The sequence below is a fragment of the Solenopsis invicta genome, chromosome 8 (assembly GCF_016802725.1).
Source record: "Solenopsis invicta isolate M01_SB chromosome 8, UNIL_Sinv_3.0, whole genome shotgun sequence".
Classification (NCBI taxonomy): domain Eukaryota; kingdom Metazoa; phylum Arthropoda; class Insecta; order Hymenoptera; family Formicidae; genus Solenopsis; species Solenopsis invicta.
The window spans coordinates 18,585,383-18,613,144 of record NC_052671.1 but is presented as its reverse complement, the minus strand read 5'-3'; the positions used below and the strand labels follow the sequence as shown (position 1 = coordinate 18,613,144).

At 29.8% G+C, this 27,762-nt stretch overlaps 1 protein-coding gene across 2 annotated transcripts; it reads left to right on the top strand.

Annotated features, from left to right (window-relative positions):
- Positions 1-392: 392 nt before the first annotated feature.
- Positions 393-27,762, top strand: LOC105202963 (activator of basal transcription 1). 2 transcript variants are annotated; one of them, XM_039452635.1, is made up of 4 exons: positions 393-823; positions 2,029-2,215; positions 2,304-2,595; positions 26,897-27,762. In XM_039452635.1, the coding sequence occupies exons 1-3, from the start codon at positions 589-591 to the stop codon at positions 2,581-2,583; spliced, it is 702 nt and encodes a 233-aa protein (XP_039308569.1). In that variant the 5' UTR covers positions 393-588; the 3' UTR covers positions 2,584-2,595; positions 26,897-27,762. The 2 variants fall into 2 exon arrangements, with proteins under 2 accessions (XP_039308569.1, XP_025997518.1); XM_026141733.2 differs by lacking the exon at positions 26,897-27,762 and having other exon boundaries at positions 2,304-2,678.

The window sequence follows — 27,762 nt, the reverse complement described above, 5'->3', positions numbered from 1 at the left end:
GCAGTCTAGTGCAGGAATAGAAAACAAGCCTTTAGTAGACAGAGAACGACCGTTCTTCGTATTGTCTGCCTCTCACTCTATGTGTCTTTCTACCCCCACCACGGTCATCAGCAGTCCATTCTGTATGTCGATGATAAAAGCAGATAGAAACCTTTTTCACGACCGCTTGATAGTTGCGATGACAGATTCGAGCCTCTAAAGGTGAATTTCGGAACGCAACCTAAACTTCCGCGCATTATCCATACATAATCGCTGTGCGTGAAAAGATTCACGTGAAATTACATGATTGACCCCCAGGAAATGCATAACATAACATAAGCACAACATAAGACCGATGGGCCAATGAGCATCCAGCATAAAGTCGCCATATTGATTTACCTAACATTTTCATTGGTCCGTTAGTCTTATGTTGTGCTTATGTTATGTTATGCATTTCATGTGCGAGGCCCTTTACACGGTGTTTCGTTAAAGGGACAGGGACAAGTACCATATTAAAACACACACGCACACACGTGTTTCGTTCTGAGAAATATTTGAAAATTTTTTTTGTGTTATGGTCGCAACGTCCCTGCATCTCTCAAGTCTACTATGGAAAACATGAGTGACAGCAATGAAGACAACCGTACAATAGATCATGACAAGGAAATTAAATCGTTACAAATTCAAAAAGAGATAACGGAGGTTAAAAAACTTGGCAAGAAATTTAAGAGAGGAATAATCTATCTATCCACAATTCCGAAATATATGAACATCATAATGATTCGGGAGATGTTTTCTGCTTATGGGAAAGTTGGTAGAGTGTATCTCCAGTTGGCCGATAATGGTAAGTCTTAGTTTTTATTGTAACATTGTAAAGCAGGAGCACATGCTCTTGCATAGCTACATAATCATATGCATAAGGAAATTAATTGGTCTATTAGCGTATGCATAAGGAAATTGATCAATCGAGCCTGTTCTGCAGTAGCATAAACACAAGACCATAAAGTTGTAAGGCGTGGTTTTAAGAGCTCGTAAGTGAATAAAAAATTTTCATTTTTTACGTTACAACTGTTTACTGCTATTGTAGAACAGGCTTCAATTTCCTTAAGCCTGTTCTATAATAGCAGTAAACACAAGACGTAAGGTTGTAACATAAATGAAAATTTTTCATTTGCTTACGAGCTCTTAAAACCACACCTTACAATCTTACAGTCTTGTGTTTATGCTATTGTAGAACAGGCTTTATGCATATGGTTATGCAAAAGTCTGTGCTTAGTCCTTAAGTTGCTCACAGTATAATCTAACCTAACTTTGTATACTTTTAAATTATCTTTATGGTCATATAGTCTCATATAAATATAAAGGGCATTTTTTAAAACAACAAGATAAAAGTATTAAGCAAAAGAGCCATGCAAGGTCTTTGTACTAAGTAATACTTATAATAATAAATGTTAAAACCTAAAACTATACTCTTGTGAAAATTCTCAGAATTTTTCATATAATTTTTTTTCAGAATTTTTCAGTATATCTGTACAATTGTATAACTTTCTCAGAATTTGTATATGAATTGGAACATTTTTCAGAGATACTTAGGAAAACTCGAGTCTACATCTTTTCTTAGAATTTTCATATAAGTTAATTATGAAATATCCTAAAATTTCTAAGATTTTTTGTTTTATAACTTTTAATGAAATATAAAATCTAAAAAAGTTAAAAGTATTTTTTAGAAATTGGGGATGAGAAATCTCAAAATATTTCCAAATTTACATGTATGAAAAAGTCCAAGTCAAGATATAGATTTTCTGAGTATTTTTGAAAAATGTTTCAATTTGTATAAAGATTATGAAAAAAATTTTCACCAGGGCACAGATATTTCAAGCTTGTGAGATCAAATTTCATGCTTCTTTTGCTCATTACTTTTATTTTCAATTAACAAGTTTATCTTATACTCATCCTATCTGAAAGTGTTATTTAAAAATTATAAAATAGATCAATTTTAAATTAATGATTGTAAATATAATAATTCAAAGTATTGCAAAATGTTTGTAGAGGCACAATCTGCAAAAAACAAAAAGAAGTCCAAGAAAGTAATCAAGCACTTCACTGAAGGTTGGGTAGAGTTTGAAAGTAAGAAAGTGGCAAAATTTGTAGCGGAAACGTTAAATAATACTCAAATATCTACAAGAAAGAAAAGTAGATTCTATGATGTTATGTGGAATATAAAGTATTTGCCTAGGTAAAACGAAATATATATTGTTAAAATTTAAGTTAATATTTAATTTAATATTGATATTTATTGTTTACATTTTATTTCTTTTCTGTAGATTTAAATGGATTCATTTAAATGAACGTTTAGCTTATGAACGCGCAGTTCATAAACAAAGACTTCTAACAGAAATAGCACAAGCTAAGAGAGAAGTTAATTTCTTCTCATATAACGTAGACAGAAGTAAAAAGCTCCATAAGAAACATAAACAAGGAGAAGAGACAACATTCGAATTACCTGAAGTTAAGCAAAGAGATACTGACAATGAGATAATGAACAGGAAAACAGAGACACATGCAGAAGACAGAACAGAGTTCCTTAAATCGATATTTGGATAAAATTTGTAATATGTAATTATATTATTGTTGTATCATGTAATTATATTATTATAATTTATAATATTTAAGAATATAAAAAATAATGCATTAAAATATTTTATATTGTAGTTATATTGTCCCATATATTAAAAGTTATATGAACATTTATTATATATGTATTACACAAGGCATTTATCAGTTAAGGATGGCTTCTGTGTCGTTTTCCATAAATTTACAGTACTGGACAAAATAAATTATACATCTTTCAATAAATTGGATTTATTGTTATAACTTTTTTTAACAAGCAAACAGATTATTAGATACAGGAAAATTAAAACATTTCAAAGTACAGTATTTAAATAAAGAAAATAATAAAAATTATGTTTAGTTTTTATTATTTTCTTTATTTAAATACTTTGAAATGCTTTAATTTTTCTGTATCTAATAATCTGTTTGTTAAAAAAAAAAATAGTTATACTCATAAATTCAATTTATTGAAAGGTATAATTTATTTTGTCTAGTATTGTAAATTTATGGAAAATGACATAAATCATACACTTTTAAAAGTAATAGCGCAGGCTTACGAAAATTTATTATAAAAGTAGTAAATAGTCATTTTTAATGTATTTCCGTCCGCTGAATACGAATTTATTTGAAGTTGGCTATTATATCACAGTTTTGAGAAAAAGTTAAAAAGGTCAAAAATGATTTCTAGGTTTTTCAGTTGTACTATTGACATCAAATTTTTTTTTCAGTGATGACATAAGAATCAACATTTAACTTGAATACAGATTTTGTGTCATTTTGATTTAATTTTTCGTTTTCGAGATATAGTTAAAATAAGGGATACTGATCGCGTTTGGTACAATTAAAATCCCCAAAAACCATAATTGTTGACATGATATTAATACCAATCGTACGCGATCAGTATCCCTTATTTTAGTTGTATCATGAAAATCAGTCCTCTGTTTGAAAATAAGTTTAGTTGCTACCAATAAAAGTAATGCAGTCGGCAGAAGTAAAAATTATTGGTGTTGTGTTTTGTTTTTTTTCCACCAGTAAAACTATTAGATGATCGAAATGATCCCAAATAGTCCGAAACACCAGAAAAATAATTTTTTGGTTTAAAATTGCGAATATTTAAACATTATCGTAAGCTTGTAATGATATTACAGAAAATTTTCACAATATTCATGCAATTTTATACAATGCAATTTTATATAATGTTCACAAGTTCGCCATCACAAACCAAATCTGTTATCAAATGCGTTGACAAAATAATGCCAAATACAAACTAAATCTGTTTTCAAACGTTCTACCAGAATGACACCAAATACAGATCAAATCTAATGTTTCCGAGACCAACAAAAAAATTTTTTTTTTTAACAGATTTTATTATTCTTATAGCTTAATCTGTATCCACTGTTTTATATATAACATTTTAATTCACTTATTACAATTACACATTATTTTATAAATTTTTGAAAACGCATGTCGGCGCCGGCGGGATTCGAACCTAAGATTTCGGAATAACAACCTAATACGCCAACACTGAGCTAATCGTACACATGTGATATCGTTAATAAAAAGTTATATTTGAAGTAAAGCTGAATCGAACCGAAAGAAACTTGCGTTTTGAATATCGCGCGAACACTATCACTAACCTTATAATTATTTAGTCTTACAATTAGATATTTTTAATATAAACTATATAAATAATTAAAATCTTTTCCTGACCAGATCAGTTAAAAAATAACAATTAAAAGTAGTATTGAAGCATAATAAAACATTATTGACGTAAAGATCACGTTGCAAAAGTTAATTTTGCAATTAATTGTTATAAACAAATTGTTAAAAATGACTGTAGAGGAAAACTGCACCAATCGATTCATCGGGAAAAATTACTAAAGAAACATATATGACGTTTTCTTAATTCTTATAGTTGTTATAATTATTACAAACAAATTAGTTGCATAATTGTTTTGACAAAAGGATAATGGCAGAATTTCGTAAAGATAGCATGATGTGCGCAATGTAACATTTTATCCTTGTTTAACTTTTGGTGGATTATGTCAAGCGCATTATGCGCTTTATGGAACTCAACTAATGTTGCATTCTTGTGTGATAAATGCTGACACTTTTGTAATAGCAAACTTGCTTACTATCTACCATCAATTTGACAATTATATAAACAACAGATCTGTCTGCTATCAACTTCCAATCTGTCGTGTATTTTGACAAAAGGATAATATTGCATTCTTGCGTGAAAATTGCTAACATTTTTGCAATAGCAAACTTGTTTAATATTTGTTATAAATTTGTCATCAAAACTTTCAACAGATTTGCTTGCTTTTCAACGCTAATTTGTCATATACTCTGTCAACAAGTTTGTAGTATGACCTAGTTTACACCGAACACTTGACACGCATACTAACAAGTAACTTTCTATTAAATTGTTTTAATTTCGACAATACGTGTAAATGTATACGTGATATCTATATTTAATTAATTATCTTGATTCATATTGTACCAGTTTAATATACTATTCATTAAATTTATTACCGAAATTAAGATAATTAAATAAAAAGCTACTAAATATTACGCGTATCAAGTATTCGGTGTAAACAAAGTCTATATTTGGTACAAATCTACTAATAGTACCGGAAATACCAATGTATGCGGACCATATGCGAACCAAAATCTATTACCAACTTTTGCAGTTGCAGAAATGGTTATAGGGGTAGATAATACAAGTAATTATCTTGGAGTCGATCATGAAACTTTTTCCCTAAGGCGGAAACGTGAAAAGTAAAAAATTTCTCCATTAACTCCAATGGTAAAGATTTTTACTTTTCACGTTTTCGCCCTAGGGAAAAAGTTTCACAAGTTGACACCCTTGAGTTCCGAGAAGAGAGACCAAGTATGGCTGTGTTCCGATATTAACTGCCAGTACTGAAAATGTATAGTATATGTGACGTGAACTATAAATTTTCAGTACTGCCAGTAAAAACGGAACACAGCCTATGTATGGACGAAATTTTGTGATACGTTCGGATTCCTCATTTGAATATGACTGCTAAGGTGGGTTTAGTTTATCTAGAAGATCGAGAGACTATGAAATATCAGAGAGAACAATTGCTGGAAAGTATTCGGCTATGGAATCAAATTAAATGCACTCAAAGCTGGGGGTTTTTAAGATTTTGCGTCTTGAACCTCCTTTGCAGAGACTAGGTTATGTGACGCCAGTGTGTGTGTGTGACTTTGCTCACTCTTGAGCCTCAAGCATAAAAGCATCGAGTCACACGATGCTATATGATTCTCTTCATCTTTATAAAATCGTATTTTATTTTGACTTTAGGCCAATTCTCTCCTCTGATCAAGTCAACGATACTCTCCACTCCCTCCAAGTCGTTTCTCTGTAGGATCTTTCCCATTACCATTCTCTCCTCGTCATATCTGTTACAGCGTCACACCACGTGATCGATGTTTTCCGTCTCGTTTCCACATTCACATCTCTTGTTTTCAATGTATCCCTTTCTAGCTAATGAAGCATTCAAATTATAATGGTTTGCTCTAATTCTATTAATAAAGGTCATGAAACTTCTCTCCGCCTCCTTCTTGTGAAACCAGGGTTTTTTGTCATTATTGTAAAAATTTTTGTAATAGAAACATCCTTTTGTTTCGAAGAGTCGAGTGTTCTTCTCCACTGTACTTCTCCACAGTGTTGCCAGGTCCTTAAAAATTTTAGCGGTATATCCTTTTTCAAAATAGCGGTAGATGGAGCAATTTACAAGGAAACACAGGGCAGTGTCCGCCTCAGATTAAAACGAGTTTTTAATATGTTGTAGTACAGATAAAAATAAGGGACACGTATTTTTTTATACGTGCCCATACGCACTTTAAGGGGGTGAAACACCCCTTTGAAGAAAATCGGTTTTTTTCTTTTGAAGCGTATGCCGTCGAAACTATAAAAGATAGAAAAAAATGTTTTAAATGAAAGTTGAATGGCTCGAAGAGTAATTTATAACAGCGGAAAAATTTTTTTTTTAATTCTTTTTAATACTTTCCCCTACCACTTACCTATTTTTTTTTCAAAATTTTTATTTTTTTTATAAGCAAAATAAAGCTTATTTTATTACGAATTCAACGATATATGATAAAGTTACGATACAACATTCCTATTTTCCAAAAATAATTAAAAACCTCTCTATACGTACGGTACGCGCACCCGTCCGCGCGTTTGTGCGCTACGGAAGTGACTCCCTCCGATTTCGATGTGCCTTTAATATGTTGTACAGATTAAAATAAGGGACACGTATTTTTTACACGTGTCCTAATACACTTTTAAGGGTGAAACACCCCTTTGAAGAAAATCGGGTTATTTTTTCGAAGCGTGTATCGTTGAAACTATAAGAGATAAAGAAAAATGTTCTCAATGAAAGTTGAATGCATGTTTTTCTCGCATAAGATGACAAAAACATTTCGAGGACAGTCTGTGTCTAACATAAAAACGCAGACATTGAGAAAAACATTTACTACAAAATAAAACGAAACTAAAGAATAACAACAATTACGGTGTTGTAAGACATTAATTTCTTGTTTAGAAAATAATATGTAATTAATATAAGTTAAACATTTATTTATTGGTCTACATGATTCGACTAGAATATTTGTTCTCTTCAACATTTTATAAATAAGGAGACTTGGATTACAAAAAATTATTACTCACACATTCTATACCTTCACTATCTAACGCCAGCTCATCAACTAACAACAAGAGAACTAACACAAAACTAATTAAAAAATTAGTTAGAAATTTTATCTTTTATACTGCATTTATACAATTCAATTAAAGTGTTTATTAAATTCCATTAGTGTAAAAATATGTATAACCACGTTACTGGTGTGTGCACTTAGGGTCATTTCTTATCTTGAAATAGAATGTTTACGTCTCGGCAGTATTGACATGTATAGATTCAAGAGTTACGTATGTAACCCAAAGTGCACACGCGGGGGTGCGCACGATTGGACACCGCACGATTGGACACCACCACTCACAGCGGCCGATGCCTAGAGTTTTTCCGTTGGTTTGGTTAGATAAGTCAAGATGATTGGTTGGTGTCCAATCGTGCTGTGTCCAAAAAAGTGTCACCCGCACGCGCCAGTAGCGTGGTTATGCATATTTCTACACTAATCGAATTTAATAAACACATTAATTGAATTGTATAAATGCAGTATAAAAGATGAAATTTCTAACTAATTTTTTAATTAGTTTTGTGTTAGTTCTCTTGTTGTTAGTTGATGAGCTGGCGTTAGATAGTGAAGGTATGGAATGTGTGAGTAATAATTTTTTGTAATCCAAGTCTCCTTATTTATAAGGGAGGGTCCCAGATGCGCACGGACCCAATCGGACACCACCAATCACGTAATCTAATCTAACCCAATCAACGGAAATACTCTAGGCATCGGCCGCTGTAATTGGTGGTGTCCAATTGGGTCTGTGCGCATCTGGGACCCTCCCATTTATATAAAATGTTGAAGAGAACAAATATTCTAGTCGAATCATTTAGACCAGTAAATAAATGTTTAACTTATATTAATTACATATTATTTTCTAAACAAGAAATTAATGTCTTACAACACCGTAATTGTTGTTATTCTTTAGTGTAGTGTTGTTTTATTTTGTAGTAAATGTTTTTCTCAATGTCTGCGTTTTCATGTTAGACACGGACTGTCCTCAAAATGTTTTTGTCATCTTATGCGAAAAAAACATGCATTCAACTTTTATTGAGAACATTTTTCTTTATCTCGTATAGTTTCGACGATACACGCTTCAAAAGAAAAAACTCGATTTTCTTCAAAGGGGTGTTTCACCCCCTTAAAGTGCGTATGGGCACGTATAAAAAAATACGTGTCCCTTATTTTTATCTGTACTATAACATATTAAAAACTCGTTTTAATCTGAGGCGGACACTTCCCTGTGTTTCCTTGTTAGCGGTAAAATCTAAAGTCACTAGATTAATAAGGGTGTATTCCGAAAATTCTATGAAAAATAGTCTTTTTAATTATAAAGTTGGTAGCGTTGTAACTAACTACGCTGTGTTCCGTAATGTAAGTTCAATTTGTGATTACCCTTGGCTTGCAAAGATCAGCAGAGAGGTTAGTTTAATTTCTTGTATTTTAATTATTTATAAAATAATTGTAATCATGTATTATTGATTAAAATATTATTTACTGATAATAATTTTGATTTTAAAATAGGAATTGAAGAGCACAAGAACTTCCAAAGACTGAAAATTAACTGCAAAGTTTGTAGGATAAATTTTTTTATATTGCCAATATTGATTTTATTTTTTGATAATCTTACATTTATTTGATTTTGTATGAAATAAGTATGAAATTATATTATAATAATATTTAATAAAAGTCTAACATTTATAAGCATGCCAGCTATAAGCTACTGTAGGTTCTCCAACTATTTAAACAGAATAAATTTTATCAGGCACTATTAGTGCACACAAAGGGATATAATCTAATTTACTTACAATTAATAATTTAAAATTAATCAGAACTTGCGATTTTTAGCTTCACGAAATTTTTGGAAATCCATTTTTTGCTTAATTTTGAAATAAAAATAATTGTTAGTAATTATTATTTTAATAATACATGATTAGAATTATTTTAATAAATAATACGTCATTAAAATTATTTTATAAATAATTAAATTACAAGAAATTAAACTAATTTCTCCGATGGTTTTTGCAAGCTAACAAAATCACAAACTCAACTTTTATTACGGAACACAACGTAGTTAGTTACAGTGTTACCAACTTTATTATTAAAAAAGATATTTTCGATAGAACTTTCGGAATACACCCAGTACCGCAATTCATAAGGGGTGTTTACGATAACTAATCGGATCTCGGATTGGATTGAACAATGGTACTCAACGTAAGTATAGAAAATTTCCCTAGGCTAATCGGATTGACGATCTCTGTCTCAAATGTGATCCGATTGATGACGAAAGCGTGGAGACGCAGAAGCATGCTTGAAAAGTAAGTCTCTTTATTTTTTTAAATAATAACACAAAAAATCAAAGATAAAGTTAAAAAGAATGATTTGAATTTAGATTTATTGTAATATTTTTTGTTTAAACATTAAATTTTGTTTAAATTTCTATTTGTAAAAATTAATTAATCTATTCTAAAATTTGTGGTTATTTCGGAAACAAATCAAAATTAATGAAACAATTATTAATTGTTAGGTACAAATTAAAGCATATAATATTTTAAGCATATCATATAAAATTCCTGTTTATTATAAACTTAATAAAAATATTATAACATTGAAATTATTCAACTACATTACACATTATTCAATATTAATTTATAAAATCAATAATGTTTCTAAAAATGTTCTTTTTATTCTTTTCCAGATCGTAAATAAACTTCAATTCGATGAATAAATAAAAATTACTGGAAAATGGATTTATATGAAGAGGGCATTATTGAACAATATCAATTTGTGCTATCTCAAAATTTTCAAATCTACTTTTCTTTATTAGTTGTTTATTAGAGAGTAATAATATAAAAATGGAATATACGCATCATATATGCATACAATTATTTAAATTTTATTTATGTATATTCCGTTCTTATATTATTACTCTCTAATGAACAACTAACAAAGAATAGCAGATTTTACAAATTTTAAGTTAGCACAAATTGATATTGTTCAATAATGTCCTTTTCATGTCAATCCATTTTCCAGTAATTTTTATTTATTCTTGGAGTTGAAGTTTATTTACGATCTGGAAAAGAATAAAAAAAACATTTTCAGAGACATTATTGATTTTTAAAATATAAATTAATATTGATTAATGTGTAATGTAGTTGAATAATTTCAAAGTTATTTTTACTAAGTTTATAATAAACAGGAATTCTATATGATATGCTTGAAATATTATGTGCTTTAATGTGTACCTAACAATTAATAATTGTTTTATTAATTTTGATTTGTTTCCGATATAACCACAAACTTTAGAATAGATTAATTAATTTTTACAAACAAAAATTTAAACGAAATCCAGTGTTTAGACAAAAAAAATTACAATGAATCTAAATTCAAATCATTATTTTCAACTTTATCTTTGATTTTTTGTGTTATTATTTAAAAAAATAAAGAGACTTACTTTTCAAGCATGCTTCTCGGTCTCCACGCTTTCGTCATCAATCGGATTACATTTGAGACAGCAATCGTCAATCCGATTAGCCTAGAGAAATTTTCTATACCTACGTTGAGTACCATTGTTCAATCCAATCCGAGATCCGATTAGTTATCGTAAACACCCAAGACTCAATGTATAAGGATTTGGAGCCAAAATGGCGTCGGTAAGTGTAAAGAGTGCACACTTTCATAATGTATGTATCTACACATTAAGTGCAATTATTTACTGCGAGACACCGTGAGATGCATTAGATCTGTTGTGTTATTGTTGTACTCTCAGAAATAAAACGATATTAAATGTTTAAAAACATGCCTAGTTTCGAATAAATTAAAACCTTTAGACTTTAATGAAATGTTTTTAAATAATTATTGTACAGACTTTGTGCCATCATGCCACAATATTGTTTTTAAACTTATCAAAGCATTTATTATAACACGCATTCATTTTACTTTAAAAAAGAAGTATATTAATATTAACGCATATAGAATACGCATATATAATATTAACGCATATTGAACACATATAGCAATAAAAGCGTTGCAATAAAATCATATGTAAATAAAAACCATTGTAAATAAAATTAATTTATATAATTTATAATTTTCTTTCTTATTTAAATACATTTATACACATATGCACGTTTTAAATGTGCCGCATGTTGGAGCCAAAATGGCGGAATGATTGCAGTACTTTATAAATCTAGTGACTTTAGTAAAATCTAGGCGCGCATATGCGCGCATCTATCGTTTTGTTTTCTGTTCCTGCTAGACTGCACTGGAACGTTCCTTCTTGTTTTCACTAACTTTCAAATATATATCTATTTCACTTTAAGTGCACACTAATTCAGGGAGTTCAGGAACAGAAAACAAACACGTATCTATACACGGACGTATTCATCGCTGACATTTTGGGCGGAGATGTCCAGACTCTCTACTTCTAGGGACTCTAGTAAAATCCACAGAGTCATCCAATGCATAAATCTCTTCATTGGGCCAGAATCAGACCCCTCTATTAAAATAGCGAATCATCATACAAAGTGAAAACGCTCTCTCTCTCTCTCTCTCCTTTTCTCTCTCACATACAAATTAGTATCCATCATTTTGAGAGTCTGACTTTGATCCAATAAAAAGATCTTTTTAACCAAGTTGACCAGACTTCTGTATTCTTACTCTAATAGAAATTATCATTGAAGAAAATAGTGCTGCAAATAAAAAATTTTTTTAAACCGTTTTTTTGTCTTTTTTGACAAAAATTGCATTCTATTTCTTCAAAACTAAAAAAAACTGTTTATATCTTTATAAAACTTTTATTAAATCTTTCCTTTTTTGTAAATAAAATAAGAAATAAAATCTTATAATCTACAAATTAATAAAAACAAGCAAAAATTTTTATAGTCTACAAATTGACAAAAACAAGAAATAAAATCTTGAGCCTTGTGTCCACAATATTAGAAATTAGTCCGAGATCTCGGATAGAAAATTGATTAATCGCATTTAAACAATTCGGTCAACTAATTAATGTGATTGATTCTCTCTGTGGTCAATTCTCTCTCTGTACGAAATCTTGGACCGATTTCTAGCATCATGGAGAAACTTTACAATTACAAGACTTTACAATCTATAAAACAAAAAATAAATTCTTATATTTTATGAACTCAATAGACAGAAACAAAAAATAAGTTTTTGTTAAGAATTTTTGACAATTAATCTTCTATTAATTAGTTGCTCAGTTCATCAAGATCAGTTTTGTCACCAATAGGTTTGTACATTTCATTATTAATTCGTTTCAGAATATTCTTTTCAATGTTTAAATTAAAACATTCCTTATTTTTAAATAAGTTTTTGTATGTAACAAACCTATAATTGACTTTGTGCAAAGTTTGTTTTTTTGTTGAGTTTTCATTAAGTTTATTTGTGAGAAAATTCTTTCAACATTAGCCGATGAGTGAGGAAGACAAAGTAAGTAAAGCATTATAAATGGCCCTAATGTACCGAACATAAGATGTTCATCAGAATATTTTAACTTCGAAATGTAACTCCAGAACTCTTCTACGGTAGAATATTTTTCATAAGAAATATTTGTATTGCGTAAAAGCCGCCACTCGTTATCAATCGTTTGAAGTTTTTCTTCAAATACGATATCAAGTTTGGAAACGCGTTACATAAATTCATTATAGATGGTATGTACAGAACCACTTCTTACAATTTCAGGATCTAGTACTTCTAATGATTTTAAGACAATGTTATCAAAACGTTTTCGTATTTGTCTTGTGCCTTCCACGTAGAAACTTAAACATTTTGTTCGCAAAACGTAGCTGTTGATTGTCAAAATATTTATTATGTAAAACTGCAAGTATTTTAGCTCCCACCCATACAGCACAGAGAGATTGCAGGAACATTGCAGAATGATTTCATTGAAACATTGTAATATTGTATTTTGATTGCGAAACATTGCTGCAACATTGCTGGAAGATTGCAGCAACATTAAGATGTCCGCTTTTTGAAATATTGCATTGAAACATTCCATTTTTTCAAAATATTAGCATAAATATTATTACATCACATAATTCCAATGAACAAAACAATATTTGTGTAACATTTTAAAAAACATTTTTCGCAAAAATAAAATCTCGGGAATATTTTTTCGGAAATTTCTAAGCGGTCACCCATCCAAGTCGCGACTCCGGTGAACGTTGTTTGACCTCCGTGATCGCTGCCGAACTGATCCTTCATGATGACTAACACTTTATGCTGATATGTGTATATAACTGCCCTGCCTGCACCAAACGTAACAAGCACGTCGCTGTGACGTGCTAACTCGTTGCATGTTACGTCTCAGCGACGTCTCAACTGGTGTTCGAAACGTAATTGAGACGTCGCTGGGACGTAACTAACATCCCCATTTCTGGTGACAACGACGTTGTAATGACGTGTATTTTGTGACTTATGCACTGATTGTGACCTGAAAATTATCGACCAATTTTGAAAAATTAAGATTGGTTTTTACTGCATTATGTACGTAAAATACTTGCTAGATAAAATGTATAATAGTTTTACACTGAAAGAAGAGAATGATTGCAATTACCATAATTCAACTGTAATTTATAGTGGTTAGGTTAGGTTAGGTGCGATCTATAAATTATAGTAATTCTGAATTATAATATTCTACTTTTTATGTATAATTACATCTATTATGTTTATGGTTCCAAATATTGGAAGTTTAAAAAGGTTAGTTTTAATCATATAGTATATTAAAACATCTTTCACTTGATTTTATTTTCAAGGAAATTCCTCAGAAAAATTATTCTACTCTAATAGAACATCGGTGAAAAATCTTATAATGCTCCGCCTTTTATACCATTTACGTGTTTTCTTTCTTATGAGAAAACGCCATAACAGCCATCTAGTGACGGTTTCGTGTACTACTATACGCAGAGAAAAAAGTATTTGTGACTACAATTGCATGGTTAAGGAAATTATTATGAGAGATGCATCGGATAGTGATTTTTACCGGATAACCGGATACCGCGATAGTATTTCCCAACTGTACATTACTCTACATAACGTTTTCACAATTACGTGTTAAATTTAATTACATTAAATGAAAAACATCATTTTTAAAAAGTGAAATGTTATTTATTTTTAAAATATAAGTCATAATACAAAAGAAAATTCAACAAACAGCTAACTAATTAAAACATTCAAATTATTTAGTTACGTCGCAGCGACGTGCACAAGACGTATCATATTTTCTGCGACTTTGTAATCAAAACAGCACGTCTCTGTTACGTCCGGTGCAGGCAGGGTGGTAGATCAGGTCAATATACGTTATCGAAAAAAATGAAATATGTATAATTAAAGCACAATATTTATATAACCAAATATAAAATTATAGTTTTTTTTACTAATTTTGCAAATGCAGAATAGCATCTGGAATAACTTTTCTGTTATTTGTTTAAATAAGATGCAATTAGAAAATATATATTAATATAATACAATAATTAAATTAAATATGAAAAAATTTTTATTAAAAAAACAATTAAAAAATATTGTTTGTTCATTGGGCTGTAGATCGAAGTTTCTTCATATATGGACCTATTTCATCTATTGATATAAATATTTATGTTTCTTAACAATACTATGATTCACACAGCACCACGGGGCTGCATACGTTTTAGAGTCAACATTTAAAGGATGTCTGTAGACGTCTCTGCAAAGTCGATTTGCAGTTAACTTTGAAAGCCTGACTTGGATGAGTCGACTTACAATCGATATATGGACGGTTATACTGTTAGGGAATCTAGAGATTCAGCGAAAAATTTAATAACGTCGCCCGATCTTAGTTTGCTAAATGCGGATAAATAATTATGGATGAGTTAAATTAATATATTATTATACACGAATATTCTGCTTTGGCTCTTTATTGCCACTACTTTATTAAAAAATTATGATATTGCAATGTTTCCGGAATATTACTGGCATATGCCATGCGATGTTGTAGGTATATTGTTAATTTATGTTTCTGCAATGTCTCCGAAATATTGCATTGCAATCTGCAACATTGCAACGTTGCTGCAATGTTGCTGGAATTTTCTCCCAAATAGCACACAATATTTACGATAAATATTAATAAATATATATCATAAATATTTTTTATAAATATTATAGAAATATTTTATACATATTTTATATATATGACGGAAAAAGATTATAAAAAACTTTATCAAAAATATTGTTAAAATATTTTCTAAAATATTGGTCGCAACTTGGATGGATGACTGCTTCGGAATTTCCGAAAAAAATTCCTAAGAAAAAAATTTTTTTGCGAAAATTGTTTTTTAAAATATAGAAATATTGTTTTACTCATTGGGATTATGTGGTATAATATAATATTTATGCGGATATTTTGAACATTTTCAAATAATTATCATAAATTATAAATATTTTTAAAACATTTATGATAAATATTTATGATCAGTCCAATCTACGGCCATAAAAACATTTATTAAATGTTTTGATAAATGTTTATAAAATATTAAAATAAATATTATAAATATTTAGTAAATATTTTATAAATATTTTGTGCTATCTGAGCTGTGTTGTATGGGCATGTATATTTCTTCTAATGATAGATAATTTTGTGGATCGTTAATATTTATTGAAGAAATGGACATTTGTTGCATTACAGTTCTTTTAATAAAGCACTCCAATAAGGTTTTATAAACTGTGTACATTTTTTAAAGCAAATTATGAATCTGCGGAGTGGCACTTTGTAATTCTTGGTTTAAGTTGTTAAAAAGAGGAAGAACGAACTCTAGAAACATAAGAAACATTTTTGTCAACGGATTTTGAAGTTTCTGTAAAATATTTTCAGCAGTCACAGTTCGATCACTGCTAGATGAATTGATAAAAAAAAGTTTGAGAGCCTCATATTGTTCGAGAATTCGCATCACTACCGACTCAACAGACAACCATCTTGTTTGAGATAAAGAATTTTATGGATTTTTACATTTGTAAATTTTTGAAACTCTTTAAAAGTTTTGACGCGTTCGGGCTGTTCTCAAAATAGTTATATATATCTCTAGTTAATTCTTTAATAGCACTAGGTAACATAGTGCAAGCATTTGACGCACACAAGTGAAAACTATGACAAATGCATTTCATCAAAAATATATTTGGAATATCTGAGATCAATCTACTTGAAAAAGAATTTTTAGTACTTACTATTACATTTGCTCTATCGGAAGCAAAATCAATTAAATTAGTCTTATATGATATTTTATTTAAATTGAAGAATGTTGTAACCTTGTTATATAAGTCCTCGGCCATTGCGTCTTTTAAAGATATTAAACTCCAAAAACAGTCTATTACTTTGAAAAAATCATTTTTTAATCACTTCTTAAGTTATTAATTAATCATTACCTAAAACAACTCTGCATTTATCTCAAAAAATCTTGTTACCATACATAAATGTTTCATACATCCACGATCTGTCGATTCATCTACGATCAATGAAAGTTTAACGTCCCTGATAGCCACCTGTCTGTGTTGTTGTTGTAATGTTGAAGAAAACAAAGGGTATTAGTTTTCAGCAAATTTAGAACAAGGTGTGTGTCTCATTTGTTTTTGGTTTGACATCATATGAATTCAGCACGTTTTGCTGCCAATATGTTGCGTATTTGCTATCAACGGTTTATCGCTATACATAAAGAGCAACATAAGAGCAAGTTGCCAATAACATGTGCTAAGTCATAAATTTCAGCAAAAATTCAATAACATGTCGAAAACGGTTAAATATATGTTATGTACTTTTTTTTTAGTATATAAAAAATAATTAAGTTAATTCTTCTTTCTGCTAAATTGTCACCACCCTGCCAAAAATGTGCGATAAAACCGATTAAAAAAAAGTAATCCGAATCGATCGAGATTTCTACACCAAAAATACGGTATTAAGACCGATTGAAAATAAGATCGGAATCCAGATAGATTTATTAAAACAGAATACATTAATGTAAACGTAATAAATGTTTAGTTTACAAAAAAGTATTTCTTGTATCCTTTTCGTTAAAAAGAATTAAATTTAAATTAAACATTTAATTTATGTACAAGATTAAATAACAATACAAATTGTTATTTACATATAAAAATATAAAATTTTATGTGGACCAATGTTCTACACATACGTCATGTTTGAAAAGAATGAGAGTGAGTATTTGTCTCGAGCTTACAACAAGCAAGTCCTAAAAGCTTACGGAAGTATGAGCTGGGGTGTCCGCCGCGGTGGCACCTAGACATAATGCCTGTGGCCGCACTCGACTTACGAGAAAATCTCCCGCGGCGTGGCCGCCTAGCGGTGACGCCAGCACTCACTTGTTAAATCCATTTCAATCCGATCTGATAGCCAAGTCAATAATTAATTTACTCCTGTTTATTTATTACATTACACACGCTTGCGTAAACACACAATCACATACGTACACGCGCGCACACACACACAAATCATTTTCGACATTTTATTTGGCTACAAGACAATAATTAATATATTTAATGTTTTTAAAAAATACACGACAAAAGCACAGCATCATTATCTTTTTTTTTATTATCGTCACGTTGCTTTTATGTTGTTGAAAAGAGTGAGGCCCGATTGCGCACATAAACTATTGGACACAAGAGCATTTCCCAATCGGACACGGACCCGATCGGACACGGACCCTATTGCACACGGATCCGATCGGACACGGACCCGATCAGATACAGACCCGATCGGACATAGTAATGATCGGACACACATTGTTTCAATCAGACACGGAATCGATTGCGCACAGACTCGATTGCCCACAGACCCGATTGCATATGGATCCAATTGCCCACAAACCCGATTGCACACGGACTCGATTGCACACAGACCCGATTGCACACAGACCCGATTGCACACGACCCGATTGCGCACGACCCGATTGCGCACTGACCCGATCGCCCACTGACCCGATCGCCCACCGACCCTATTGCTCACCGACCCGATTGCTCACCGACCCGATTGCGCAAGACCCAATTGCGCACGGACTCGATTGCATACGGATTCGATTCTACACAAAGAAAAATTATTTTAAGAACAGAAATGTCGTTTGATGAAAATACAGTTAAGAAGTAATGTAAATATAAAATTTTTTAGTGTATGTACTTTGAGTATCCAAGATTATTCATGTGACGCTTTAGTGCGAATATAAGCTGTTCTGTTAATAAACGAAATATTTTTATCTCTTACGACGAAAGTAAGTTCAGAATTAATTAAATATTCAGGATAATGAAGCTTTGCACACATTATCCTGAATATTTAAAGTATATAAATTTTTACATAGAAAAATTGAAACTTTTATATGATTTTAAACAACTTAATTTGTAATAACAAAACAAAATAAATCGTAAAAAGTATTATTAAAAAATATATTCGTTGTTATTTACATAATGCACTATAATTTATTTAAAATATAAACGGATTAATACATTCATTTTATTATGAAATACATGTTTCAAACGTTAATTGTTTGAAACTACACATTGCATTGACAGGAAAGCCATTACAACAATGACTTAATGACAGTTCTGTTTGAGCGGCATACATTTTTGCTGAATAATGTGACATACGCCTTCGAAGATGAAAGAAAGATCAAAATAGCTCTTAACTGTATTTTTGTCAGACGACATTTCTGTTCTTAAAATAATTTTTTTTGTGTAGAATCAGATCCGCAATCAGATGTGCAATCGAGTCCATGCGCAATCGGGTCCGTGCGCAATCGGGTCGGTGAGCAATTGGGTCTGTGGGCAATCGAGTCCGTGTGCAATCGGTTCCGTGTCTGATTGAAACAATGTGTGTCCGATCGGGTCTGTGTCCGATCGGGTCCGTGTCCGATCGGATTCGTGTGCAATAGGGTCCGTGTCCGATCGGGTCCGTGTCCGATTGGAAAATGCTCTTGTGTCCGATAGTTTATGTGCGCAATCGGGACAGTCCTGTTGAAAATGATTGATAAAGCAAAATGTTTTCCATACATAGAAGTCATTTTGTTCGCAACAGAATAAGCAACAGTTGCTCTCCGTTTGCTTTGAATTTGCTGACATAAAATGTCTCAAATCTGCTCTCATGTTGTTGAATATGTAGGACTATGCGTTACGTTTTCAGCAAATACACAGCAACTAATCGAAAATTCATGCTCAGCATTAAGTTGCCTGATTTTGCAAAACATGCATGGTTATCAGGGGTATTTAAAATTCCACATATTTCTTCCAAATTGTACTGCCTGATAACATTTCGCACTATAGCAGTTATTTTAGTTCTGCTACACGCTATACTTTTGCTATTTTAGAATCAATACGTATTTTCTTTATCAGTTGAGGCATGTGTTCCATTATTCTAAATAGCACGTTATGTTCAGCTACAAAAGCAGTCAAATACAAGTCAGCCTTTTTGATTGAAAGCTCTAAATTATTAAAATTATGAACGTTAGGTAATGAAGTCATTAATGGTTGATGTTTAAGATGGCATTTTTAATGTGACTAGTTCTAGCTTGGTGTCGTTTGAGTTGATCCTTTCCAGCAGCTATATTAATGCTTTTATTGCATATTCGACAAATAGCTTCATGTACATTGTTTTTATTAGGACCCAACCATTCTTTATATTCGACTTCCCACTTCAAATTGTATTTTTGTATGTACTTTCTCTTGTTAGCCTGTTTACACCTTGTTACAGTTGATTCATTGCTTGACTCATCAATCTCATATTCATTCTCTACAATAAAGTAAGAAACATTAAAATAGTAAACTAATGGTAACTTCTAGATGAATCAAATCATGTAAACTTTAACCTAATTTTGGGATACATCCCAGCAAACACAGTTGCATAACAGCAATGTTAATAGAATAAAATTGGAAGTAACACGCAATATAACATGTGCGTTACATGTAATGTTCATGTTAGTTGTAATTTCTCACTCATAAGAAAAATAATAGTTACATAACAGTTGCATCATATTTGTTATACAGGAGTCGTATTAATAATTCAGTTTTATAAAAATTATATTACTAAAATAAAATGTTTGTTATATAAACTTAATAAATAGCAGTTATATAACTGTTATGAGTAGTTGTATTGTATGGTGTTGTAATATCAACAATTCAATTTTACATAACTATAATATTGTTAGAAAGTAAAAATTCGTTATATAACGTGACACACACAAGTTATGTAACTACCCTGATAGCCATGCATGTTTTGCAAAATCAGGCAACTTAATGCTGAGCATAAATTTTCGGCTAGTTGCTGTGTATTTGTTGAAAACGTAACGCATAGTCTTACATATTCAACAACATGAGAGCAGATTTGAGATATTTTATGTCAGCAGATTCAAAGCAAACGGAGAGCAACTGTTGCTTATTCTGTTGCCAACAAAATGACTTCTGGAAATTCGTGGAAAACATTTTGTTTATCAATCATTTTCAACAATATAAGAGCAACGTGACAATAATAAAAAAAGATAATGATGCTGTGCTTTTGTCGTGTATTTGTTAAAAACATTAAATATATTAATTATTGTCTTGTAGTCAAATAAAATGTCGAAAATGATTTGTGTGTGTGTGCGCGCGTGTGCGTATGTAATTGTGTATTTGCGCGAGCGTGTGTAATGTAATAAATAAACAAGAGTAAATTAATTATTTACTTGGCTATCAGATCGGATTGAAATGGATTTAACAAGTGAGTGCTGGCGTCACCGCTAGGCGGCCACGTCGCGGGAAATTTTCTCGTGAGTCGAGTGCGGCCACAGGCGTTATATCTAGATGCCATCGCGGCGGACACCCCAGCTCATACTTCCGTAAGCTTTTAGGACTTGCTTGTTGTAAACTCGAGACGAATACTCGCTCTCATTCTTTTGAAACGTGACGTGTGTGTGGAACATTGATCCACATAAAATTTTATATTTTTATATGTAAATAACAATTTGTATTGTTATTTAATCTTGTATAACATAAATTAAATGTTTAATTTAAATTTAATTCTTTTTAACGAAAAGGATATAAGAAATACTTTTTTATAAACTAAACATTTATCACGTTTACATTAATGTATTCTGTTTTAATAAATCTATCTGGATTCCGATCTTATTTTCAATCGGTCTTAATACCGTACTTTTAGTGTAGAAATCTCGATCGATTCGGATTACTTTTTTTTAATCGGTTTTATCGCACATTTTTGGCAGAGTGATGACAATTTAGCAGAAAGAAGAATTAACTTATTTATTTTTTATATATTTGAAAAAAAAGAGTACAAAACATATATTTAACCGTTTTGGAAATGTTAAATGTTGTTAAATTTTTGCTGAAATTTATGACTCAGCACATGTTGTTGTCAACTTGCTTTCATGTTGCTCTTTATGTATAGCGATTAACCGTTGACAGCAAACACGCAGCATATTGGCAGCAAAACGTGCTGAATTCATATGATGTCAAACCAAAGGCAAATGAGGCACACACCTTCTAAATTTGTTGAAAACTAATGCCCTTTGTTTTTGGCAACATTACAGCAACAGCACAGACAGATGGCTATCAGGGTATCATTTTCTGTGTTTGCTGGGATGCATACATTATATCTTACCTATTCATCTTGGATTCCTTGACGTTTTATTTCACAATTTTAGGTAATTTATCGAAATTGAGGACCATATAAACACAATTTTCACATTAATTTTGATTAGGCATATCGTAACGTTAGCATGGGTTGGCGGAAAACTATTTACACATGTTTCACATGTTCACATTACTTTTGTTTCATTCTCATTTATTAATTTTGAATATTTTGGTCCGTTCCGCTGTTTTCCTTCGCGGCTCAACACAACACACATCATGTTTGCGTTCGTAAATCCTATTCGTAGAGTCTGTATGAGAACCTTTAGGGCTGCGTTTGGAAATTCTACTCGTCGGGTAGAGTAACTTTGAGTGACCAATCAGGATGAAGAAATCTTAAGAAATCTCAAGATTTTTATATCCTGATTGGTCACTCAAAATTACTTTACCCGACGAGTAGAATTTTCGAACGCAATGTAGAAAAGAAAATCGCCAACTGGGGTCACGTGATCGATTCTGTGATTGATTTTTATAAAGCGGTAGCGAGTGATTTAAAAACGGTAGAGCGGTAGTAGAACGGTATTTGAAGCTAAATAACGGTATATCTACCGCTAAGCTAGATCTGGCAACACTGCTTCTCCATGCCTGTTCGATCGTCTCAGTTCTTAAATCGTAAACTGGTACCTCAATCTTCTCGTCTGCCGCTTCTTTCGCACCACACTTTGCCAAATGATCTGCCAATTCAATACCGAATATTCCTTGAGATGGGATCCACACAAATATTATGTTTTTGTTTGACTTTTTAAATTTACAATACCATTTCTTAATTTCTAATACATACTTATTTTGATAAGTGTACAATTTTTTAAAACATATAGCTTGCAACGCTGATTTGCTATCCGTAGCAATAACAAAATTATTATAACTATCTCTTTTTTTAAATGCTAATTCTAACGCAGTCTTTATGGCGAACGCTTCCGCCGTAAAAATTGAACACTTTTTAGGAATACTCGCATAGAACCCTTTCTCTTGATCTTCAAAAACTATGCTCACATCCGTGACTACTGAGTTCAGAGACTTAGGCCCGTATTCATAGTCGTGACTTATTTTCAAGATCGTCTTAAGTACGGTCTTAAGTTGCCCTTTAGATTCATAGTCATGAATCAAGCAAATGCTTGAATAAAATCTCAAGTTAAGACTTGTCCCAGATGATCTTGTTTGGAAACGTCTTGTTTGGTCTCGATATGATTCACAGACAGATCTTATTCAAAATAAGACCAGACTTAAGACTATCTTATTAGTCATGAATTCATAGTCGTAATAAGACGTCTTGTATGACGTATATACAGTCAAATAAAACGATCTTCGCCAAGTCGTGGTCGAAGTAGACTTAAGCAAAGCTGTAGAGTACTATTCTAACCTCAAATTAATGTTTGCTGGAGTTGAAATACTTAAATTTAAAAAAATGACAGCAAAGACTAGTTAATTGTAGATTTTTAATTCCTTTATTCTTGTAAAAACATGACTAGTATTGGTAAAAAATATAAAAAATATTTTTAGTTTTTTTTTAAACTTATATATACATTAACATGCTCTTTATGCAGTTCTTTGATCTGTGCAAAAATTGCATAAAATAATTGTTAAAATTTATAATTATAATTTTTACTATGGTATTTAAAATATAAGAGTGATTTACAATTATATAAATATAATAATATAATCAATAATGTTTGGTAGAAAAAAATATATTAAAAATGTTAAATATATTAAAAATCTCCGCGGAAACGCAATTTTGGCAGCGGATAACTACATGTTATTGATTTACCGAGACGATAAATATTATATCTATCAGTATTAAATAATATTTGAATTAAACATTAATGGATATTAAGTAAATATTAAATAAATATAAAATAAATATGCAATTAATGTTAAATTAATGTTTATGAAAGTATTGTTTCAAATAAAATTTAATGTAAAATAAATATTAAATTAATGTTAAATGAACATTAAATTAATGTTTTTGAAATTATTGGTTTAAATAAAAAATTAATGTAAAATAAAAATTAAATTAAAGTTAAATAAATGTTAAATTAACGTTTTTAAAATTATAGTTTTAAATATAAAATTAAAGTAAAATAAATATTTAATTAATTTACAAAAAAATGTTAAAGTAATGGTTTTTTAAATCATTATTGCAAATAAATTATTAATGTAATATAAATATTAAATAAATGTTAAATAAACATTAAATAAACATTTTTCCAAATCATTATTTTAAATGAGTAATTAATAAAATGTAAATGTTAAATAAACGTTATATAAATATTAAATTAATACTTTTTTAAATCATTATTTTAAATATTTAATTAATGTTAAATAAATATTTATAAAGTTTTTAATAAATATTATTGTTATAATGAATTGTACAATAAATAATTAATATTGAATAAATATTAAAAAAGCATTTAAAAAATATTGTGTTCCTTGGCACGTATTATGCATTTGTTCGGAATCAATTCCGATTGGAATTATTCCGTTTTCCCTAGAAAACACAATAGAAATTTAGTGAGAAACGGAATAATTCCGATCGGAATCAATTCCGAACAAATGCGTAATACGTGCCCTGATTGGGATATATTATTCGATATATAATCACAAAACACAACTTTAATAAATAATCTTATATTTTATAACATTCTCCCTATTTTTAATCATATTTTTTAAAAATTTTATGCTTCATTACTTTTAATTTATATGATCCCGCATTGTAGAATTTTTTGAGATATTTTGCTGTTTTTTTTTTTCATTAAATAAATAAAATTTTTCGATTATCGATTATTTTAATTGTTTACAATTAATGTAATCTAATAAAGTTTAAATTAATCATATTACACTAATTGACTCGAAATTCTCGAGTCTATTGTTGAGGTTATAAGATTTATATAGGTATAATACTTGAGTTCGCTGATTTTATAGTTTAACAGATTCAATGGAATATTTGGTCTGATCCGTTTAGTTCAATGTATGCAATGTTCTCATTGGAGGATTCATAGGAAATATCACGGAAACAGCCGATTCATAAATAAGCATTAGCTTGAGCATTGCTTCGCGAAGACGATCTTATATCAAATAAGCACAACTTGAGCAAGAACTTCTTCGCCAAGCTCGCCTTAAGTCATGACTATGAAATGTATTACCATTGAGACGATCTTATTCGAATAAGACGATCTTCGCCAAGACGGTCTTAAGTGCTGACTTGAGACTCGACCACAACTAAACTATACTGTTAATGGGCAAAAAATATTTTACTTTTTTGATCCACCACATCTTATAAAAGCAGCTAGAAATAATTTATTGAATAATATAATTAAATCAGGAGATAAAATTTTTTCGTGGCAACACATTGAAAATTTATATGAAGTTGATAAAAAGAATTTTAATAAATTATTACCTAAATTAAATCAGGACACACACATTCATCTCAATAATTTTCAACGAATGAAAGTAAAATATGCAGCTCAAATTTTAAGTTTTTCTGTAGCTTCTGCTATTAATACTATGATCTCATTTGGACGTTTGCCGACATCTGCTAAAGATACATCAGAATTTGTTGAAAAATTAGATGCTGCATTTGATATTTTTAATTCATCATCCGTTAAAGGAAAGAAACCAAGCAGAAACGCATTTACAGCTTCAGAAGAACAATTGGAATTTTTAAAATCATTACAAACATATTTCAGCAGTCTTACAGTTTTTACAAAAAATGGCAAAGATATTACAAACAAAGTTAATGTGTTTAAATGCTGGAATCAAAACATAAATAGCTTAAATCAAATGTGGGAATATTTAAAAAAAATTAATTCACGCTTTCAATTTTTATTAATGAGGCGTATTAATCAAGATATGGTCGAACATACATTTGGAAATATTAGAAATTTATCAGGCAATGCATTTAATCCAACTCCAGTGCAATTTTATTATTCTTTTAAAAAATCATTTGCTTCTAATCATTGTTCAATTCAAACAGGAAATTGTACTTTAGTTGTTGAAGATTCGGAAACAGATATGATGACTAGAATAAACGAGATTAGAGATGAAATGTTTATGCAAAATACATCATTGCAAAAAGTAGTACCTGTTGAAATTGATGACCATGATTATCGACAAAAGGACATAGTTGAGGAAAATGCATTTTATTATATTTGCGGTTATCTTATGTCAAAAAGTTTAAAACAACATTCCTGTGATACATGTGAAAATTTTACTAAAGACATTGATAATTTTAATAATAACAGATATTGTACATTATTTAGAGCAACAAAATCTACTGAAAAAAATATGTATGGCGGATTATGTGTTCCAAACCAAATATTTGTAACTTACATAAAAAATTTAGATAATATTTTTTTTAATCATTTAAATACGCTTATTTTAAATGAATCCGTTTTTGTTACTATGATTACTTTATTAAAAACAGTAATTTGTCCTCACCCATGTAAAGACTTTCCAAAAAAATATTTTTTAAAATTGTATGCCAGAGTTCGTCTCTATTTTACTTTAATATTTGCAAACAGAAATTTTAAAACACAACAGAAAAACAAAAAGATTATAATTTTGAATCACACTTAATTTTTTGTTTTGAATGTTATTCTAAGTTTTTATTTTTCAGTTTGACTTTTCAGTTTGATTTTTTCGTTTTATTATTTATTATAAAAGATTATATTGTAAAAATTATAAGTATTGGGTTACATTTATTGATCAATATTATTTTAATATTAAAAAATTATATTAAAAAATTATATTGAGTTACATTTATTGATCAATATTATTTTATACGTTTAAAATGAAGAAAAGCATAGTTTATGTATTGTTTCATTACATAGAATGTAAATAATTTGTTTAAAATATTAATAAAAATATTTTGTCTTATAATTGATGTCGTTTATTATTAGAAACCTTTTGTCTTGCAATTAATATTGTTTTGTATTTTTAGGTAACTAAATCCTGCCAAAATATTCAGCGCATAATTATCAACAAAATTATTCTTATTTGAGAGCGTTCCAATTGACAATGACGTTGTAATTAATCTACAACGATGGGTGCATAGAAGTTTTCTTTTGAAACAGCCAATCAACAAATTTTATATTAAATAAGCCTATTAGCAACGTGAGCAATCGAGTGCTACTCTTTGAATTGTTGATATTAACAAAACAGAAATATATTAATTTTCCATGTGAACTAAATATTTTACATAAAATAACAATAATAACATAGAAATAAATTATTATATTTTATAATAAATTGTAAATTATAAAAACTATTAACTATCAGCTCATATATTCTTAAATAGTAATTGTAAAAGGCTAAAAAACGAGCGCATAATTAGATCTTAATATAATTAATATAATTAATTTATTCCGTATTAAATATAAAGATGTAACGTTTTGGCGTATTTAATCTTCCTCAGCCGTCAATAATAAATATTCAAATACATAACAATATTAAACAATTAAGTTGAAGTAAAATTAAATTAAGTCTCAAAATAATTCACAAATAACTCTAATTACGTTCGTTTTTTTAGCCTTTTACATTACTACATTATAAATTGTATTTAGCATAAAGTTAAAATTGTATATCTTTTAGAAATTGTACATTTTTATAAATTATATATTTTTAGAATGATTAATTTATATCCATATAGAGTGTAAAATATAAAAGAATTGTGTATTTTTATTTTATAAGAGAATATGAATCATTGATCAAGAATTTATGCTGTAAATCGACGTCTTATGCATAATTTGTAATCTAATTGTACATTAATTTCAATTGTTTATTATTAAATAAAATAAAAATGATAAA